Genomic DNA, 19,647 nt, shown 5'->3' with positions numbered 1-19,647 from the left:
ATATTGACAAAGATAAAAATAATAATCACGAATACACTTCTATATTTTTTCTGAAATTCTAATTCCATGTGTTACTACGGGCCGATAATGATTATACAGAGGATATATACCCAAACCTATATCTTTATAACCTTATACTGAAGGAAATTTATGGACCCGTTTGAATGTAAACTATTGAAAGACATACTTTACTACGTGTAAATATTTAATGTTTTAGAACACTACTATTGCTTCTGTGTGATCTAGGGGACTTTTCTAACGCTTGCTTTTCAACAGTGCGCGCTTACCATAAAAGATTCACGACCAAGCCGGTTCCATCTTGGATTCGATATCGCTGCTACTGCGGTATCACTCTCACGGGGCTTTTAACTCACTCTCGGTGAGCTTCATCAAAGATAAACATCCCAAGCCATCACTTCCAATGGTTAAAGAGATAATAGATGAAAACTAACATCTATGAATTCAGTTCAGTTGTCAGATAAAGCCTGATTTGGCTGGATAAACTGCTGTTGGCGCCAAACTGTAACAGGCTCATTTTGTGAGAAACGAATTAACACACTTTACATATTACGGCCACATTACATTTTTCTCTTTTAATAGAGGTATTTTTGGGTGAACATTCACATAACATACTAATGAAATCAATAGTGAAACACTAGAAACAGTTAATGGTTTTACCCTTGGAGAAATGCCCTCCGATCTTAACCTTTTTTTCAGAAAAGAAAACAAACTAGAAATATACTTCGAGATTTAAGCACTATGACTGCTTTGTTGTTTTCAAACATCTTTCATTCTCAGCAAAGTAAATATTTCTTGTGACAAGGATCAATTAAGGTCGAAAGTTTTTACTTTGGTTACAGGAAATATTCACCACGAATTTGGGGACCATTGCTCAATGTGACGGGTATGTGTCGATACCGGTGTGTGTTAGATGATATTATACACGGGGTTAGGACAAATTCTCAAAATGATCCACAGGGGTTGTTCCCCTTAAAGTAACTGGCGTGATAACGAGTCTTGTGACATGCAAAATATTCACCAACCATGACAATGAATTGTACAATTTTTACCTGTCGTCACAAACTCTTATTTACGTTCATGTGTGTTCTAGTAGCTCTTATATGATTGACGTCTCACGTTCCAGTGCAGGTTGTTTTGAGGTACTTTCCTCCCCTTACTGAGATCAGCCCCATTTCCCCGCTGAGGAAACAAGCGAGACTCAAAGAGTCAATGATAAGAAACGGTTCGATATGACCTTTCATATAAACTTAAGACCACTACCACTAAACCCATAATGAAAGGTAACATATGCTATGACGCTAGGCTAATGATACACTATGAGGTATACTTTGAGGAATGTAGCTTTTATGAAAATAGACAGCAATTATTGTTCTAATCTGTCTGCCAGAACCATTGTGAAGAGGCTATATTAGGCAATAGACTGCAATGAGACGTGATACAAACAAAAGCGGTAGACGATCTTGAAGATCAAAGGTTACATAAGCATTGTACCAAATCTTTAATACATACTCAAGTGGACCTTTTGTCGTTTTCTTGTGGTGCTAAAGAAGTCGTGAAATATACATATCAGTTCGCCGAAAAGAGACATTTGCAATCTATTCACCATGGTTACTACGTATATCGTATACACTTTACATGCATTAATTGTCACGCTTGATTATAAACTGGTGGAGATTGAGATGTAGAGGTAGAGCAAGAACCGTAGTCCTCGTCAATGGTGTGACAGTTTTAAGCCTTAGTGCTAAAGGACGCATTTACAGAATGTCAGAAACATGACCCGAATGAACTGTTTCTGAATGTCAACAGATAGGAGTGGAAAATGACAACAGCAAGTGGTCATCCAAACTCCCTAAAACAACAATCGCGAACAGAATGAATCGATATCTGAAAAATGATGACATTTTGGATGTTGATGTCTGGTCGACATGCGACTCCTGAATCTCCATGTTTCTGGTCGGCCTCCACTCGGAGACAGATTCACGAGAGATCCGTATGATCTGTTCAGTAGTAAATACGTTATCCACCGGAGGTGTCTAAAAGCGTATCTTTCTTCTCCTCAAGTAACAGAATGGAATAATAAACTTCACGAATATTTCGTTAAATCTAATCAGCTATTCTTGGCTTGCATGGGTTTTCTCAATCGCTGCAGCTATGCTCAATGGCTGACTGCTAGCTGTCGTATTTCACCGGGAATTGCAATTACTTGGACGTCCCTCTTATTGGGCAGGTGCAAAGGGTAACTTACTTCCATACTGGTCTGTAACTCGGCATTTATCCTACAGGAATGACCAGATAAAAACAGTGATGTACTGCCAGCCGGCAAACATGTGAACAAGCAACCAAAATAGATTCTAGCGACCTTTCTCAGCTCAATAAAATGACATGGCTTCCAGGAATACACCAGAGTAGTAGGTTTGTCTGACATAACAGTAAAATAAGACCACAGCATCGGCATCCCTCACAGCTATTAAATGTCCCAAAAAGGAAAAGGGTCTGATACCCCACCTGCTACAAGAAGAATTCCCAATCTTATATCTTGCGTCGTTCATGAACCTTGAATTAATATGGATTTTTTTTTTCTTAATTTGTATATGAACATACATCTGTAGAGTTGATCCTTCACGGTCTCGAAGACACATTAGGTTAACCTGCATTGGCATGTGTTTGTGAAAACACATATATACGTTCTGTTTTCATATTAGCCTTTTGTTATTCAAATTTTGTATAACCATGGCTCCGTTTTGAAAGGAACCTGGGCAAGAATCAATTTTTATGACCACAACAATGCTACCTATTTTTGTCTGGCATTTGTCATTACACGAAATGCCAATATGCATAGCGGATGTAATGAGCATATCTGCTTAATCCGTCCGGTCTATTTATATCAGGTGCATTTACTTAATTAATGTTGATGGCTACCGATTTAAGCGGCGTCTTCGTCTTATCAGCTTTGTGCACGATTGCTAATGTTGATTCCAACATTGCATTACGTTTACAAAGAGTTCATCTGAAGGTATGAGCCAAAATGAATGCATTTATGCGGAATGTTTATAACAAATACGGAGATGTATCAACGTATGTTGACTAGAGCTGGATAAAAATGATCGATAAGTATTTCTCATTTTATTCAGTAACCACCCCCCTTGCTTGGGAACTAATGAGTCAATTATACAGAGAAAAACAGGAAAGTACACTTTAAGACGTGATCCGATTATTACTCACCTTTCTTGCAATAATATAGACGTGAGTATTACACTTCGTTTACTGCCAATCTGCTTTTCAAGTTGACCGCTTATGATAACAGGGGACACAGCTAATAGTATCTGAAAAGAAACAATCAAATGAGTACTCATGCTATGCTGGAGGAAATTATTGCCTTCCTCAAAGATGTCAAATTTACATGCATACCGTGCAACATTAGAGAGACATTAAAGAGTCACCAAAGGCTGGATATACAACAGGACAAGCTAGGCAGTCACAGTCGACATCGATCTATCACGCTGCGGGTCCAAGCCATGGTATACGGTTAGTAGACGAATCGGGTAGCCTTCCATGGAGGTTATGAGTCCATGGAATGTTCGAACTCACAGTCGTGTAACGAAGTCCTGTTAGCAACCTAGTCATCTGAGACGACGGACGCCATCACAATGTTTTCCTTTGTACAAGTAATGGCGGTTTATGAAGGACATTTGGTCCATGGTTCGGTTACATAGTCACATTGAAGCATGAATTTCAGTGTCGGTAGTTGGAATGCAAAACAGACACTGAAAGATGTTTCCTTCAAATGTGTTCAAATAAGTATGCATTGGAATGTTCATGTGAAATAATGATTGTGAGGTACAAAAAGGAGATAGCATGTAGGATCAAACACTGGCAATACCTACCTCGAACACTATGGCATTCCATCAGTGAAATCATTTCTAACTTGTATTTATTCGTTTTAGTGATAAATTCGCCCCAACGTTAACAACTCCGGTGTACCAGTAGTACAACATTTCAACAATAACGTCGATTTCATTTCCATTATAATGCTGATTGTTATCTCTTAAGTGCAATTGAATGTGCTGATGATAGTACCAGAGGACAATAAAAGCCTGTTTATTCATTTGTCATAGAAATCTTATTCCTTCGTGTGAAACCCTTGGGTACAATCTGTTGATGATTTGATTGATAGACAGTTTGTTTGACCTAGAATTACAACCCTGGACACGACTACGATGCATTATGGATAGTGGTACGTCAAATTGTTTTTCCTTACAGTAATATAAATTTTACTTATCCTTCCAAATGATATTTGTTTCTTTGATCACTTCTGTCATAACGGTGTATTAAATATTATCCAGAACAACTGATAGAACAGACTAGTCATATCGATAGAACAGAATGGATAATCATAATAATCTGTAGCATGTTCCTTTGACGACTGTGGGGATTCTCATCAAGCTCAGTGGAGATCTATAGTCAGAACTTCATTTTAAGAGTCCACCATATAATATTACATCAGCTGCACGGCGTTTGTGCTAATCATCTGTCTCCATCCCATGAAGTCCTAATACCATGCATCAACAACAGTCGTAGTGCTAACCAGACAAATTATGTTTCACCGATGTAACTGGTTTGGCAAAATTATACAGTGCAGGGCTTTGTTTTCAGAGGAAACATAACTGATACTTGTCTGGAAAGGTTAACTGTGTCCGAATAGTCGTGGGTGATAATCAGGAAGACAAACACAACACTGCTTGTAGTTGCCGATAGTTCAACGGCGAGCAGACGACCGAAATGATCAGGAATCTTAAACAGACGGGCAAGGGATCGGTTTAACGTGAAGACCATTACTCCCAACACAAATTCTATTCATTAATAGACGATTTGTCAGCATTTAGAGTTTCGATGAAATTAAGCTGGAACCGAGGACGACTCTCAGAGTGAGGTGGATAATAGTATTTGTACCATTCTGGAATGTAGTTTTGGCCACCAAAAAACTTTGATTGATTGATCGATTGAGATCAATTTCCCCTCCTCCTACACATTTCATGGTATGATTGTTCAATTGGAAATCTATTTCTGGTCTTCCATTCATTGTTATTTTTATCAATGGCTCTTACATACTCCCATTGACGTGACTGTGGGGAGGGGGGTAGTGATGTGGGTGGAGGGGCCTGAAAATTATTCACGAAGTTATTTAATTTGGATTCGTAGTACAATCATTCAAGAGTTAATTTAATTTAGAGTTACGTATCCTGATTGCTCCATTGATTTTCGTTATTTCAGGCCCGACTTATTCATCGGGTATATATAGCTTAGGTAAGGTGACTTCACACGTTGGCTGTTCAATGAATATATACATAAGGCAAAATACTTTTGTTTTAAAAATGAAGTTGTTGTTTTTTAACAATATATTCATAATACTTCAATTCATAAGTTGAACCTGTGCGTGTTGAATTTGTTTCAAGTTTGTGTTTTCATTCAGATACTGATATGTGAGATTAGGATTCATTGAATAATTGTGCCACAATTTGCCACATGTATGCAGCAGTGTCGGTGGAGTATTTTGACGCCATGACATCTGCCCAGCCAGATAGATGAAGTTATATATTAGTGAGTGTGCGTGTGTGTGCGTGTATGCACGCATTATGAGTAAGCGTACAGGGCAGGCAATTATTGTTTAGGTGAAACAAAAAGATTATAGCGATATCGGTAAGTACAAGCGCATGTAGCACCAGTTCGTGAAATCCTACATTTTACACATAAATGCCTGGAAAAGAGAAAACTTAGGTCCACATCGAAAGTAAAGACAATACACGATTTGTATCCAACGTTTCTGGCTCAATTGATGATATCATTGATATCGCAATTACTGTTTATTATGTGCATGGCGATTTTTCGTTTTCACATTCACACTCGGGCTTCAGTAGGTCGAATATCACGACAGCATCAACACTAGTTGTGTCTGACATAGGAGCTGAAAACTTATATGCATCTGTATGACATATCACGCCACTCAGTAACTATTTTTTTTGAAGGCATCGAAGCAATGTAGGTGTAGGGTGGGCAAGTTGAAGACGTAAAGGTCAACAAACATCTGGTGAGAGAAAAGGAGTCTTGGATTATCAGTAACGTAACGCTCGGCATTATAGAGATTAGAAATCAACTCTTTTCTCTAAATATGTGTACAGGGAGCAACAACCATGATTGTAGGTATTAAGTGTTCCGGTGGGTTTAGTTAAGCATACCGGACGTGATGAGAGACCAATGAGTTCATCAAGTCCGTATTGCCATTTTTGATTAACGCCAGTTTTAAATACGCAAATGTGTATTTTGCGTTTTGTTTGTGTCAGTGTTCGCGAAAATGTCATTGCACTTTTTAACAAAACCCTCTAGACAAATTTGAAAAAGAATAATAAAGTTAATGAAATTGCACTTTTCTTCTCACATAATTGAAAAAGCTGTGCTTGTACAACGATACACACTGCCGAGCAAAATATAAGCTAGGTTCTTTGCGTGTAAAATATTAGATTAATTTCTCATAGAATGCCCGAGCCTTCAAGATACGACATGTGTGTTACCTTAATCCGTTAAGACTTGATACATTTAGCGATGGAAATCACCTTCCGATACAGCGAACAGATAAACAGGTTTTAGGATCAATAAACGGATGAACGTAGGAGAAGAATGGAGTGGTATATGCAAAATTCATGTGTGTAAACATGTTTATTAATAGCCACCTGTATACCATCATCTTGACTTCAAACGTTCGCGTGAAACCGCTATCTATTGATGACGTGTCTACAATAAAGACAATTAATATCCACGTGCGTATGTGCCACCGGAAAAAACCCGCCTTCAAAGCAAAGAAGAAACACGCATTTATCAAGCGAGCTGTATCTTTAAGTGCTCAAACATGGGTGAAATTGTGTACGTACATTGTATATGATAAAGGTAACAGTATTGATATAATATGTGGTATTATTAGCAAAAGAAATCAAAGCACCAGACAAATGCCTTTCACTTGGTTTACTGGAGGAACTGGTTGAGATAGCTTCTAGTTATTTCTGACGAACCATGACCAGGGAAAACAACTGGACATTGCAGATCGCTTATATGCAGAGAAGAACTGATAGGGATTTACCTTCTCATTAGTTAGTATCAATCTCAGTTAATCAATACGCCAGCTATTGTCACCAAACAAGGATACTCGAGACAGCCTTACGTTACTCTTAGCCTTAAGTAGCTATTCTTAGTGCCTAATGCAAAATAAATGGCGAAACAACATTTCCGATGCAACACTACTGTTTATAGCAAATGTTCTCACGATCGTGATTGGAGTGTAAAGACGTTTGCTTTGATTAGTCGGTAATATATCAAGGCAGACTTCATTACTTAGGTCTGCAGAAACCATAAACCATCAAATGAGATCCTTCAAAAAGTGAAGTTTCACTTCATCTATGGTGTCAAATAGATAAAGTATTAATTTGGAATGATTACACACAAAATAATCGAAAAACAATTTATGGTAACATTTACTTAATTATATATAAAAGGTGTTCCGAAAATATCTACAAGAGCATAGAACCGAGGTTGGCAATTTCCATTTATGCATCTTATCGTCGCAATAAAAGCACGCCATCTGGACAAATTAATCATGTGCGTACGGGAAATTTGACACTGCAACAATACAATGGCTGAAATTACTGCAAAACAATACTTTCAACAGAGATGAACGCAATTTCATTTCCTACTGATTAGACTTAAGAGTAATACTTAGAGCTATCATTTGAGTTCAGAAGAATTGAGGTATAGATCATTGGGCTTATAAAGTATTCATCTGCAGCAGGCTGCCATTGACACCACAACAAGCGCAACAGGGACATCTATATGAACTTTAGTATATTGATTATACTACCGTTGTGACGTGAGTGAAATAAGGAATTAAATGGCAAATTCGAGTAGCCGAGGACCACAGACTATGTACTGACGTTTTACCGTCTTCTTGAAGAGTGAGAGAGTTTAGTTTTACCAGCTTTTAGCAATGTTCCAGCAATATCACGGCGGGGGACACCAGAAATGGGCTTCAAACATTGTACCCAAGTGGGTAATCGAACCCGGGTCTTCAGCGACGGCACGCTTTAAAAACTAGGCTGCCCCACCGCCCCTCTTCTTGAACAAATACAGAGACATTTAAATACAGGCGTTGAGCAGGAACTGTTTTACATATATACTGTAAGGTGATGATGGTTCAGACCAACCAAATCTTTGTACACTCTGGATCATAAATAACTTCCTATCACTTTGAATTATAATGAGGAATGTATTGTGACTGGCTGGTCACCTCGGGATATCTTGGGGTCGTAATAATTACAAAGGACACCGATGAAACAAACTGTATCGTAGCCTGTTATTACGACAATCAGGGTATCACTGATCAGTCATTGGGCACCACGGTAATCAGCATTGGGGGAATGAGGTTTCGGATTAATAAGCTGTTGGGGTACAAACCCGCTAGGGGTTTGAGACTAACGGGTTCTTCACCCGAGGTGGATTTGTTGTTACTTCAGACGAAGGATTTTGGACCTTTTGGACACCTTCGGGTGTTTCATTCATTCTGATCACTGTCATCAAAGGATTTTAGACCATCTCGGGTGTTTCTGGCATTAATGACACTGTCATCGAAGGATTTTAGACCATCTGGCCACCTGTAGGTGTTTCAGGCATTCTGATCACTGTCATCGAAGGATTTTAGACCATCTCGGATGTTTCTGGCATTAATGTCACTGTCATCGAAGGATTTTAGACCATCTGGCCACCTTCGGGTGTTTCAGGCATTCTGATCACTGTCATCAAAGGCTTTAAGTCCATCTCGGACCAGCTCGGACAATCAGGGTAACACTGATCAGTCATTGGGCACCACGGTTATCAGCGTCGGGGTTTGAGGTTTCGGATTAATGAGCTGTTGGGGTACAAAACCGTTAGGGATTTGAGACTATCGGGTTCTTCACCCGGGGTGTATTTCTTCTTACTTCAGACGAAGGATTTTAGACCTTTTGGCCACCTCCGGGTGTTTCAGACATTCTGATCGCTGTCACCGAAGGAGTTTAGACCTTTTTTCCACATTCGGGTGTTTCAGGCAATCTGATCACTGTCATCAAAGGATTTTAGACCATTTGGCCACCTTCGGGTGTTTCAGGCAATCTGATCACTGTCATCAAAGGATTTTAGACCAGCTGGTCACCTTCAGGTGTTTCGGGCATTAATACTACTGTCATCGAAGGATTTCAGACTGACGTGTTCGTCACCATTCGGGTATTGTAGGCACCAGGCTTAACAACGAGATAGTGTACTCTGATTAGTTCATCATCAATCGGATTTGTTATTTAAACAATCGGATTCGCTATCTACGTAGTATGAGGATCACAACAATAAGACCATGTTCATTTTGTTTATATCGGATGGAGTTGATCACAAGAAATGATCGATACCATGAATGTTACCTGATTGTAAGGTATCATTATACCTATTGGTCTGCAATAACATGTACTGTTATTCGGTTTATTGATTGGAATTGTACCAAGCCCAGAGTCAAATTACAATAGAACAGAGAGAATCGAGTCGATACTTGTTACATTGTAGCATCCATCAAGGTGTTTGTAACAGATGTTACCTTCTGTTTCCACGCCTTTGCACCAATTATTTTGCATACACGTAGAATGTATAAAATGACAACCGGTTAAATTTGATTTGATTTATCGGATCATTTTACAAGAGAACCTACATACGGTAACACCGATACTCGAGGATGCTATCTGTTCATATACAGTTTAATTTGATTCAACAAATGAATTCATACGAATTTAGCTCATGGTGGCTGAATAAACCTTCGTTGTATTAAAATGAACTACTGAGAAAGACAAAGCAATGTAACTCGATTTCTAAGCTTATGTCTTCTGGAAGGACCTCGCTTTACGCTGAGTAAGTAGGTGTGGAACAACGATGATATTTACAAAGGAGCACGCCTTAAAATAGACAGACATTTCATACCTATTCTCTTTCACAAACGTTCCTCTATGAACAACCGTCCATCAAATGCCAGTGTGTTATACATTAAGCCATCTACAATCACCGAAATATCTTCCACGTTACCCAGACTCTTCCCGTCTATTTCAAATTGACATGTTGAATAATTGTAGTATACGAAAAGAATAGCTTACATTAAAACAGAATCACTTCTATGGATGTCCCCAATGTAATGTCTTGTTGTGAGATCTTTATCCCTGGTAAAGTTTTATACCTTTATATCTTTATGTCTATGATATATTTATATTATGATATCTCCGAAAAAACAATAATTACTTCAAGGCATAGTTCAAGAAACAATACTCATACACGAAGGATTCTTTCATAAACCTGGTATAACCACATACAACCACACTTACAGTCAAATGGAAGATCACTACGTGCCACAGCAGTACAATCTCCCTGTACAAGATCTGCAAATATCCGCCCTTTAATGGGGACGGCAGAGGCTTTGACAGAGTAAACACTGTCACGCATATTGATGTCCCGTTAAGTGAATCAGATTGATATGATATATCTTAAGAAGATATCTAATGTGGATTTCATTTTGGCAGGACAATTCTGAATTGCAAGTTGAACATTTTGGTTTTTTCATCGTTTTATAATCTTTCATATAATTGTACAGATGGCCTCACTCAGAAGCGCCTGGGTTGGAATACATATATCGATTTCCAGTTCCTACACGTAATTGTAGGATTAGACTAGAATGGAAATCGGATGAGATACAATGCGTCACCTGACGGATTGTGTTTTACCTTACGCGACCTTTGCAGTGGTTAAGAAGCTCTGGTGTGTTTGATCCAGACTCGATAACATGGCGATGAAACGTAAACGTTGACTTGGCTAACATACACAACTACACTTAAATCTATATTGCATCCACGTATGTGTGAAATATGGTGCAAAGTTGTGACAAGCACGCTTAAAGTCCACCAATTGTGACAATATAAACTTAATTACATCTATTCTTCACTACTGGTCTCAAGGTACAATATGTATTCCGCAAACGAAACAAATAGAGTGATTTTGCTATAGAAATAACATTAAGTAAAGGACATAAGGTGAATAAGTGGTTTGTTAATGGCATAGTTATGAGCTGTGTTAACAAAAGCTACCGAGGTCTAAGTCCGTGTAAAGGAGATGATTAGAAGGCCCTAGAAGGTCAAAGATTTCTACCTACTGCAATAATCCCTACTTTAACATAGGAAAAAGGTCAGACCGGCCATTGCTCGACCGTGGCATACCGAAAGAACGACGTTGATCGTTAAATATTAAAGCTTGGGACGAAGGCTGGTATATAAATTACTACATGGTTAACTTCTAGAAAAATGTTTTTTTGTAAAGCCCAACATATTTCTTTTTGCCTTTTCCTTATAAAGGTATTCTCCCACTAATTTTCGATGCGTGTATTATGTATTCACAGCACCTGTCTCAAAACACTATCACTTCTCTATAATCGAAGCTTCTGACGTAATACAATACGTGCTGCTTACTTCGATCCATGAATTGATGTCGATTAACATAGCTGAATGGCAATGGGGGACAGCAAGAATCCATATCTCTAATACATTTATAGAATGGTCCAGAGGTTCTGAATGTCAGTTGTGTTTATACAGGAACTAACACATACCCCAACAGTCAGGAGCAATAAAAACGTGATTTAAAAATGACAGACGTATTTGGTACCATGTCATTTATGTTGGAAAAGAAGTGGAGCAACAACATTTACCAGTACAAAAGCCAATAGAAATGTATTTTTAAACCTTGATACCGCCGAGTAGCGGTAAAGGAATATAGCACCGGCTTACAAATGGAACCATAGCAAGCAATTTGTTTAAAAATATATATAGGAAAACACATTATCTGCATGCATAACGAAACAGGGATATTGCAAAGATAATTCGCAAGTATTTTGTTGATAACAAAACTCTTTATTTCCTTAAAAAGGCAATAATGTATAGAAAGAAAAATGATTATCTGAGAGATGTATTTTTTTCCATTATTAAAATCAACTTTGAATAAAACTTAAAGTCGTAAAATGCAAAGAAGATTAGCTGTTCATTGATGTCTAGGCCCTTGTCATCATTAATGAAAGGTCATTTAGAACTTTAATTGTTTCTCACTTATGTTCATATCTAAATATAGTGCACAAAGCAGCAATAATAGAGACATAGAGAGAAGGCTGCCTGTGTTTCAAATGTCAAAAGTCTTCATAACTGGATACGGCGCAGTTAAATATTCATAGTCAAGTTTTTAATACCCTCACATCAACCAACTCAAATATACAAGTGTGCATTCAAAACATGAAACTCTGATCTGTACTTTCTTTTACTTAACACTAAACCTGAAGCGATGTCACTTGGGGAATGATCAACAAGTCAGTTTGTGACATGATAGATAACAATGGACCCCGTGATTTTGAATTGCAAAATGTTTCAAGAAATACATACAAGTGGAATGGAAGAGGAAAAGCTTCATTTAACCATTAAACTTTGCGTCTTGTGAGAAATAGTTTAGGGAACATATCGAAAATGTTTTAAGTATATATTTTCCGGACCATTATATGCCTTGAAACTAAACATGACGCACTGATACAGCCGTTTTGATATCTGGTTCGTGGTAATTGAAAACCGGTTCCTCAGAAACAAAGCAGGTCACACTCTAAATCGCATTACACATTTCAATTTGGCAGATTAAGAGCCTGGTCGGAACTGGAATTTATGGTGCGTAGAGATGAAGTGTCATGAATTGTGAGCATCACCGGCGGTAGTACGACTAGTTTGTAGAATACAATGATATGTGCTTAATGTAATTGAAACACTTTACAATGTACCTACAAACTGAAAATCATACATCAATATTTGACAATTCAGCAGCAAATGTTCACCGATAACATCACACAAAGCCTATACAAAGTTTACACGCTACACATTAAAGCGTTTTACCTGAATCAATTATCAGAATGTTTACTTTGAAATAAAATGTATACCGCTCGATAAAAACCTTTCCAATAATAGATGGTATAAAAGCAGACCTTTCCAGATCGATGATACTCCACCTACACACAGCTTGATTGAATACATATATTAATAATAGATAATTGTATCACATTCACCACTACAGGACAGCGTTACAGTGAGAACCACCATGGCTACTCTAAGAAGCTTATAGGAACATATTATGTCAATATTTCCAATAACATAGTGTAGACATGACCTATTAATAGCATATTCAGTTAATCCAGACTGGCTTCAGACAAATTAATAGTAGGGATGCAATAAACATGTAACATTAGTAACAGAGACATTATAACATTTAAAACATTAAAAGAGAACTTGGATGCAAGAGACTGTCCTCGGGTTCAGAAATATTTAGTAAATTCTATGTATACCCAGATGCCAGTCGTCATTGAAATCGTCATTTTATAAGCACAGTGTGCTCATATTGTACTTATAACTTCTATATAATTTACAATCCATATATTTGGTTAACATATGAAGAGATAAGTCTAAGACAGAGATAAGAGACGTCAACTACCATGGCCAAATGAAGATCCGACATTGTTTCTACATCCTGCACTTCGACAGTTCGCGTGTTTAGAGTACTTTATGTTGATGCCATAAGCATATGTCTTTGTGTTACATGTTAAACGAAAAGAGTATGACCTTTTCTGTAGCTTCTGTATTGATGGCAAAGTTGTCAGTGATTATTTGTATCTAAGGGCTTTGATAACCTTAAATAATACACACTATTTCAACGTTTTATTGCATGTACAGAGAATGTGAACTGTCTTCTGGCATGTCAACACGCGTTGATAACACAAATGGAATACATGTGTCCACGATCATTGTTTTCAGTTCGTCAGCAGTAATAACCAACGTCTTGAGTGAAAGCTAACCAGCGTGAGTGAGATTAATGTCATATGACATCTTTGTAACCGATGACGTCACATCAGCTTGCAGCCTGTTGTGCTGCAAATTCTTTCCTATCTCCAGATATATGTGCATGGTTTTACGTAAGTCTTATCCTCAGAGGAATAAATGTCATTGTCCTAATCATTCATTTGAGCCAGGTGCAATGAGGTAGCATCACCCACGTCATCGATCAAGATGATGTCCACTTGAATGTTTTGTACTTTGTGTCATAGGTAGTGAAAACTTGTTCACACACACAAACACTCTTATGTACGTGCGTGCGCGTAGGTAGGTAGGTGGGGAGGTAGGGAGGTTAATATATATCTGCACAGGATATTCCTTTCGAAGCTGCATTATCAGGTGAACAAGGAACTTGCTGTATCAGTACGTCATTTAGGTCAATGGTCACATCGGGCTGTAGCATCAAACTAACATTAATGCATAATAAGGGGCGGTGGGGTAGCCTAGTGGTTAAAGCGTTGGCTCGTCACGCCGAAGACCCGGGTTCGAATCCCCACATGGGTACAATGTGTGAAGCCCATTTCTGGTGTTCCCCGCCGTGATGTTGCTGGAATATTGCTAAAAGCGGCGTAAAGCCAAACTCAGTCAGTCAGTCAGTAATGCATAATAATGCAATAATGCATCTTTCAATGTGAGGTAGTTGTATAATTAGTATCCTATAACAAAAAATTATGACCGTTGAGAAGGAATGGTGCTATTTCATCTGGAACACAATATAGAAAATAAATTGGAAAACAAGGGTTATAATAATGAAGCATTTGCGGAATATGCAAACACAGACCTAAACGACATTCAACTTTTGTTGCGCTCCCTCGATTTCCATCAAAATTTACATGTCTTAATCATCCAAATAATATAAAACATGATATAAGAAAGATAAAAAATAATATTAAACATCAAAGCTGGAGAATAACAAGTTTCATTTTACCAATTCCATTCCATAGTCGTGAAAACATTATGAATGGATCACTTAAAGTCAGCCATGATAACAGGGTTCTCGCGAACATGGCACATCACATGCCACCACACCATAATGCCTCAAATCATGCAATCAATGCTATGAGGCAATAAAAGGATATTTACAAGTGTATTTGTACACAGATTACTCATTACGTTTTGCAGCAATACCACGGTCTCAATTCAAATACAATCATTATCTGAGAAGGTGAAATGGGCAAACGTAGAAATTCAAAAAACACAAACAATTCACACGGGATGATTGTTCTGACGTGTATGACAAAACGCCCTTGTTGAATAAATCCCTTTGTAGAGTGGTCAGAGTAGCAATAAAGCTTTGGGGTCTCAGTCATGACGCGATCAGAAGTAGAGGAGCAAAACCTTAGTCAAGGTAGTCATAATACAATGACGTGCAAGAGGGAATCATAAAGACCTAAACCAACTTGAATGGCTACCAAATATGTAAATATGTATGGTGATAATAAATTATTCATTTCTACTGTACAGAAACTAGAAACAATGTTTAATATTGAAATAGGTCTTTCCTAGCGACTTGATAATACATTATTCATTTCTACTGTACAGAACTAGAACCAATGTTTAATATTGAAATAGGTCTTTCCAAGCGACTTGGCATCATCCTACACGAGTTCACGCTTTGTTGTTTCACCAAACATGGTATGACAATGATCCGATCAATGTCCAATGATGTTTCAGTGGTAATGGAGGAACACGCTCCTTCACACATCCTCCCCCGCATTGCCAATAGACAGCAGAGCGCTTTCCATTCACATGCTGAATTGTGTATCAGCATTGTAAAACAGGCGGTTGAAGAACTACTAACTATAACCTTCAGGTTTCTGAACATTATCCTGTTCGGCATATTGGCATGAATGCGTATAACATAGATGCAAGTTATGAATGACTCTCAGGTATTATTGCTACAGTGACAGTAGCGATGTCCTGGTATAAGTCAACACGATGGTTCTGGCCAACATTACTTGGACGTTCGGTTGTTGGACGAAATACATTCATTACAATAAAAACATAATGTTTTGATATCTATAAATATCTCTGGACACAACCATAAGTGAACACGGGCATCGTTCACCTGCATTATTCACTGTAAAAGCAACTTAACATAATCACAGCAGTGTGAACATTCAGTGTGACATTTGAAAGTAAGTCCTATTGCCAAAGTATGTGGAAATAACAGCCAAACGTCTCAGATCCTAAACCAGGCATTATGTACACAGATGGGATGCACATATAGCGTTACTCGAGTTTCAAAAGAAGTATCAGCACTGTTTGATAGAATATCTCTCTCATTTGTTTTGTATTTTCATTCTATTCAAATCGCCCGAGGGACACTGTGGAGGATCGAAATAAGACGCAGTGTTATAGTATACTGCCACAGACACTCGTGATTGTTGCACAGAAATCAATTATTAAGTTGTATGTCGACGGTAATAATGACGTCTTAAATAATCTAAGGATCGAATTCTTTAAATAGGATATGCGGAAACAGCCATCCTATTGTCTCCCAACTGTCCTTATTTTCTGCCGTATGTTTCCTGCCGGTAATAGTCAAACCCATTAGCATTGCTCCACCCTGTGAACCATATACTCAATGATAGAACACTGTTTGGGGAAAGGTCTTGCAGTGCATTGTCAAAAATAGTACAAAACAATAGGTTTGAACTAATGAAGGCACGCTAGAAATTTCTACAGAAGCACATGTGGCATGAACGGCTTGGTGTCCCTTTTAGGCATGTGCACGAGTCTCAAACAAGGGCAATCGATAAAGCTTGCTCTATGTTGAGATGATTCGATCAATGATGGGTAGGCTTTAAATGATATGGTTGATGTGAATAAAACATTACAATCCGTCAAAGGTAGAGAACCAAATTACCCGAAGAATCGACAACCGTCAGGTCTCATAAATTGCCCAACACTGAACCGTGAAGAATGGAAGGATGTGATTGTTCTTTTAGCTTCCGAGAGAAGGCGCATTTTCAAATAAATGGCAAGCTGTAACATTGGAATAGGTTGCCTTCCTAGCGAAAGAACAGAGTTAAGGCAGACTTTACCAAGACCAATATCAATTGTAGGAAACCAAAGACTACGTTTCAAGAGCACGCTTAATACCTATCACGCCAGAAGACTTTGTGGTATGCTTATGGTATTGGGAAGGTGACAAAGTCTGAAACGCTAGCTAATGCAATCTGTTAAAATATATTGCCTCATAGGACGCTGACATGTCGTGGCCTGATAGACATTTCATCTGTTTTCCAGACAAATTGTTAACTTAGTATTGGATGTGCTCCTCAGTCAAAAGGAAAAGCCTTGTGATGCTTATCGGAGCTTAAGGTGTTTGTGATCAATAGGCTGCCAATACCTAAAGCTTCTTTGGCATGCTGTACTCCTTCAAGCTTACCCACTGTCTTACTGTTTGGAAATTATATGGGTAGGGGGACGTATGGGGATTCGTGTTGCAGAAACTAACACATTAACTCATGTTTTACTCGATGCTTATTGATCCAACAAATAACATTGAGGCGGGCATTAGGACTACGGGCGCTTCCCGTGAAGCGGGGCAGCTTACATTATCCATTAACTTTCTCCTGGATGGAATTACGATCAAATATTGAATCAGATATTTCCCGCGCTTTGTGTCACTAATCATATTTACGAAGGTTATATTTAGGAACCAGGCGCCATTCACAAAACATATTCTTTGATCAGTGAAACAGTCATCAAATTGACATAGCGCGAGTAATTGCTCTTGCAGATAAAACAAAAAAACAAGCGATGTGATCACAAAAATGTTATGAATGACTTGCAATATGAAAAATGAAATTATGAAAAATAAGTATAGAAAATATTTCAAAGTATATCACTCACCCATGAAAACGTCAGTATCTGCATAGTTTCCACATGAGCGCACTCGCTCTTTGAAGCGTTTGGCTAGAAAGGCCTGCAACATAAAAAGATAGAGCGATCATAGGCTTAGTCCTTAGATGCAGGTAGTTAGGCGTGAGACAAGCATCTGTGAAGGTGTGCACTATCTTGCCACAGTGTCGCAGTCAGATGCTATAGCCCCGGCAGGACACTCTGCTCCAAAGGCTGGTCGCCGCACGTAAGCTAAGCTAGAATACACGTACATCGCTTTATGCGAGAGTGATGGTGTGGGTGGTGAAACAACGTCGACTTGGCACAGATCGCACTCACTCGCTAGTTCTATACAGATCAGAGGGAGGGGTTCCCCGGGGCGAGTAAGGTACAGGCCATAAAGCTCACTTTTAGACGAATGTAACGGTATGGGTTGAGGGTGTTATTAAAATAGATAGGATTCATCACTCTCACCAACCTGCTTTTCAAATAAAAGTCCATGAACTCAGCCAGGTATGAATAGAACCAAAATGAGCGCCAATCACAGAGACTAGAGCTGTTTTCTCTGCTATACTAAGAATTTCACATAGTTTAAGAATAGCGCACCCATTGGTAAGCACTGGGCATAACAAGCGTGCAATTTCATAACAGTTCATCATCGGAAAGGGGGAAAATGCGGGTGAGTCCTAATGGATGCTTATCGCTGAATAATCTAAGGACGCGTTATTTTCCTTGTGAATCAGGTATGAGCATTAAATCAATATTCTTAGCGTAATAAGCAGTAGAAGACAAATTGCTCATCGCAACGATGCCTACCTAGACGACTGAGCAGCGCGGAGAAAGTAAGGAAGTACAAACGGTTTAGAGAGAAAGGGTTTCACTTGCCTGATAATCTCAGCACTTTATACACCTGCTATCGCCTCCTGAATTCAAGTTACCAATTTTTGGTAGATCTCTATACATTTTGCGCCTGGCCTCTACAAGTGCACTGCAGTGGACTGTCCACCCATATATGCCGATAAATTGTGTTCCGATGCGAAGGTGTTGGTTGTAGGGTTATCCTGGTAACGGTTTGACAACACAAATGATTTGGAACTGCGTAAGATGTATCACGAAGTTATAATACGACGTCACTGGTCCACCGGTAACCACCCCCACCTCGCTAAAGAGCCGTTCGTCCTACTTGTCAATCACATATCACATTGATTGTAATATAGACCGTATTTATTAAGGGCGGGCTCAATAGTGTTTTCGCCCTTAGGTTCCTATTAACAGAGCGTGTTGCGGGCCGCCTTTACCCTGGCTCTCTCGTCAATAACAGAATTATATGTTAGTTATGCGCGCCGTATTGTGGGACAGACTCAAACGACGAGCTCCTATATCATGTATTATTGATGGATTTGCTGTGGATTAATTGATTCTGTTGGTGATAGCATTAAACAGAAACAACGTTAACAGATTAATTCCGTCAAGAGTGTACAATAATGGCGCCTTGGACAGAACAATACCTTTGCACGAGATTTCTACAGCGGAGTGTTCATTTTCTGATGACACTGTTAACATGATCTTAACCCTAGGTGCTATTGTTAAGTTGTTTTACGTGATTTTCCAAAATAGATTCGCGTTGGCCTGCTGGTCAGTGACAGGTGTCATTACTTGAAACATTCTGAACCGGATGTCCATATAAAGTAATATATTAAAATAATGCCGGAAATAATAACTTACACAGTCACATTAAACATGTTAGTTAATAAATACTATATCTACGTCA

The 19,647-nt window shown here is 38.6% G+C and overlaps 1 protein-coding gene across 2 annotated transcripts in view; it reads right to left on the bottom strand.

Annotated features, from left to right (window-relative positions):
• Nucleotides 1-19,163, bottom strand: part of LOC124255786 — a 37,818-nt gene extending 18,655 nt beyond the window's left edge. The window contains exons 1-3 of one of the 2 annotated variants that reach the window (XM_046689703.1): nucleotides 18,762-19,163; nucleotides 17,889-17,961; nucleotides 3,244-3,344 (exon numbers count right to left, since the gene is read on the bottom strand). In XM_046689703.1, coding sequence (XP_046545659.1) covers nucleotides 3,244-3,344; nucleotides 17,889-17,912 — 125 coding nt within the window. In that variant the 5' untranslated portion in view covers nucleotides 17,913-17,961; nucleotides 18,762-19,163. Of the gene's footprint in view, nucleotides 1-3,243; nucleotides 3,345-17,888; nucleotides 18,143-18,761 lie in introns of those variants that run through there. The other variant, XM_046689704.1, reaches the window with a different exon arrangement.
• Between the last annotated feature and the right edge of the window lie 484 nt (nucleotides 19,164-19,647).

This window comes from Haliotis rubra, unplaced genomic scaffold (assembly GCF_003918875.1).
Source record: "Haliotis rubra isolate DU_JTF1 unplaced genomic scaffold, ASM391887v1 Scf61, whole genome shotgun sequence".
Classification (NCBI taxonomy): domain Eukaryota; kingdom Metazoa; phylum Mollusca; class Gastropoda; order Lepetellida; family Haliotidae; genus Haliotis; species Haliotis rubra.
Note: the sequence above shows the minus strand (reverse complement) of the source record. Positions and strands in the feature narration are given on the sequence as shown.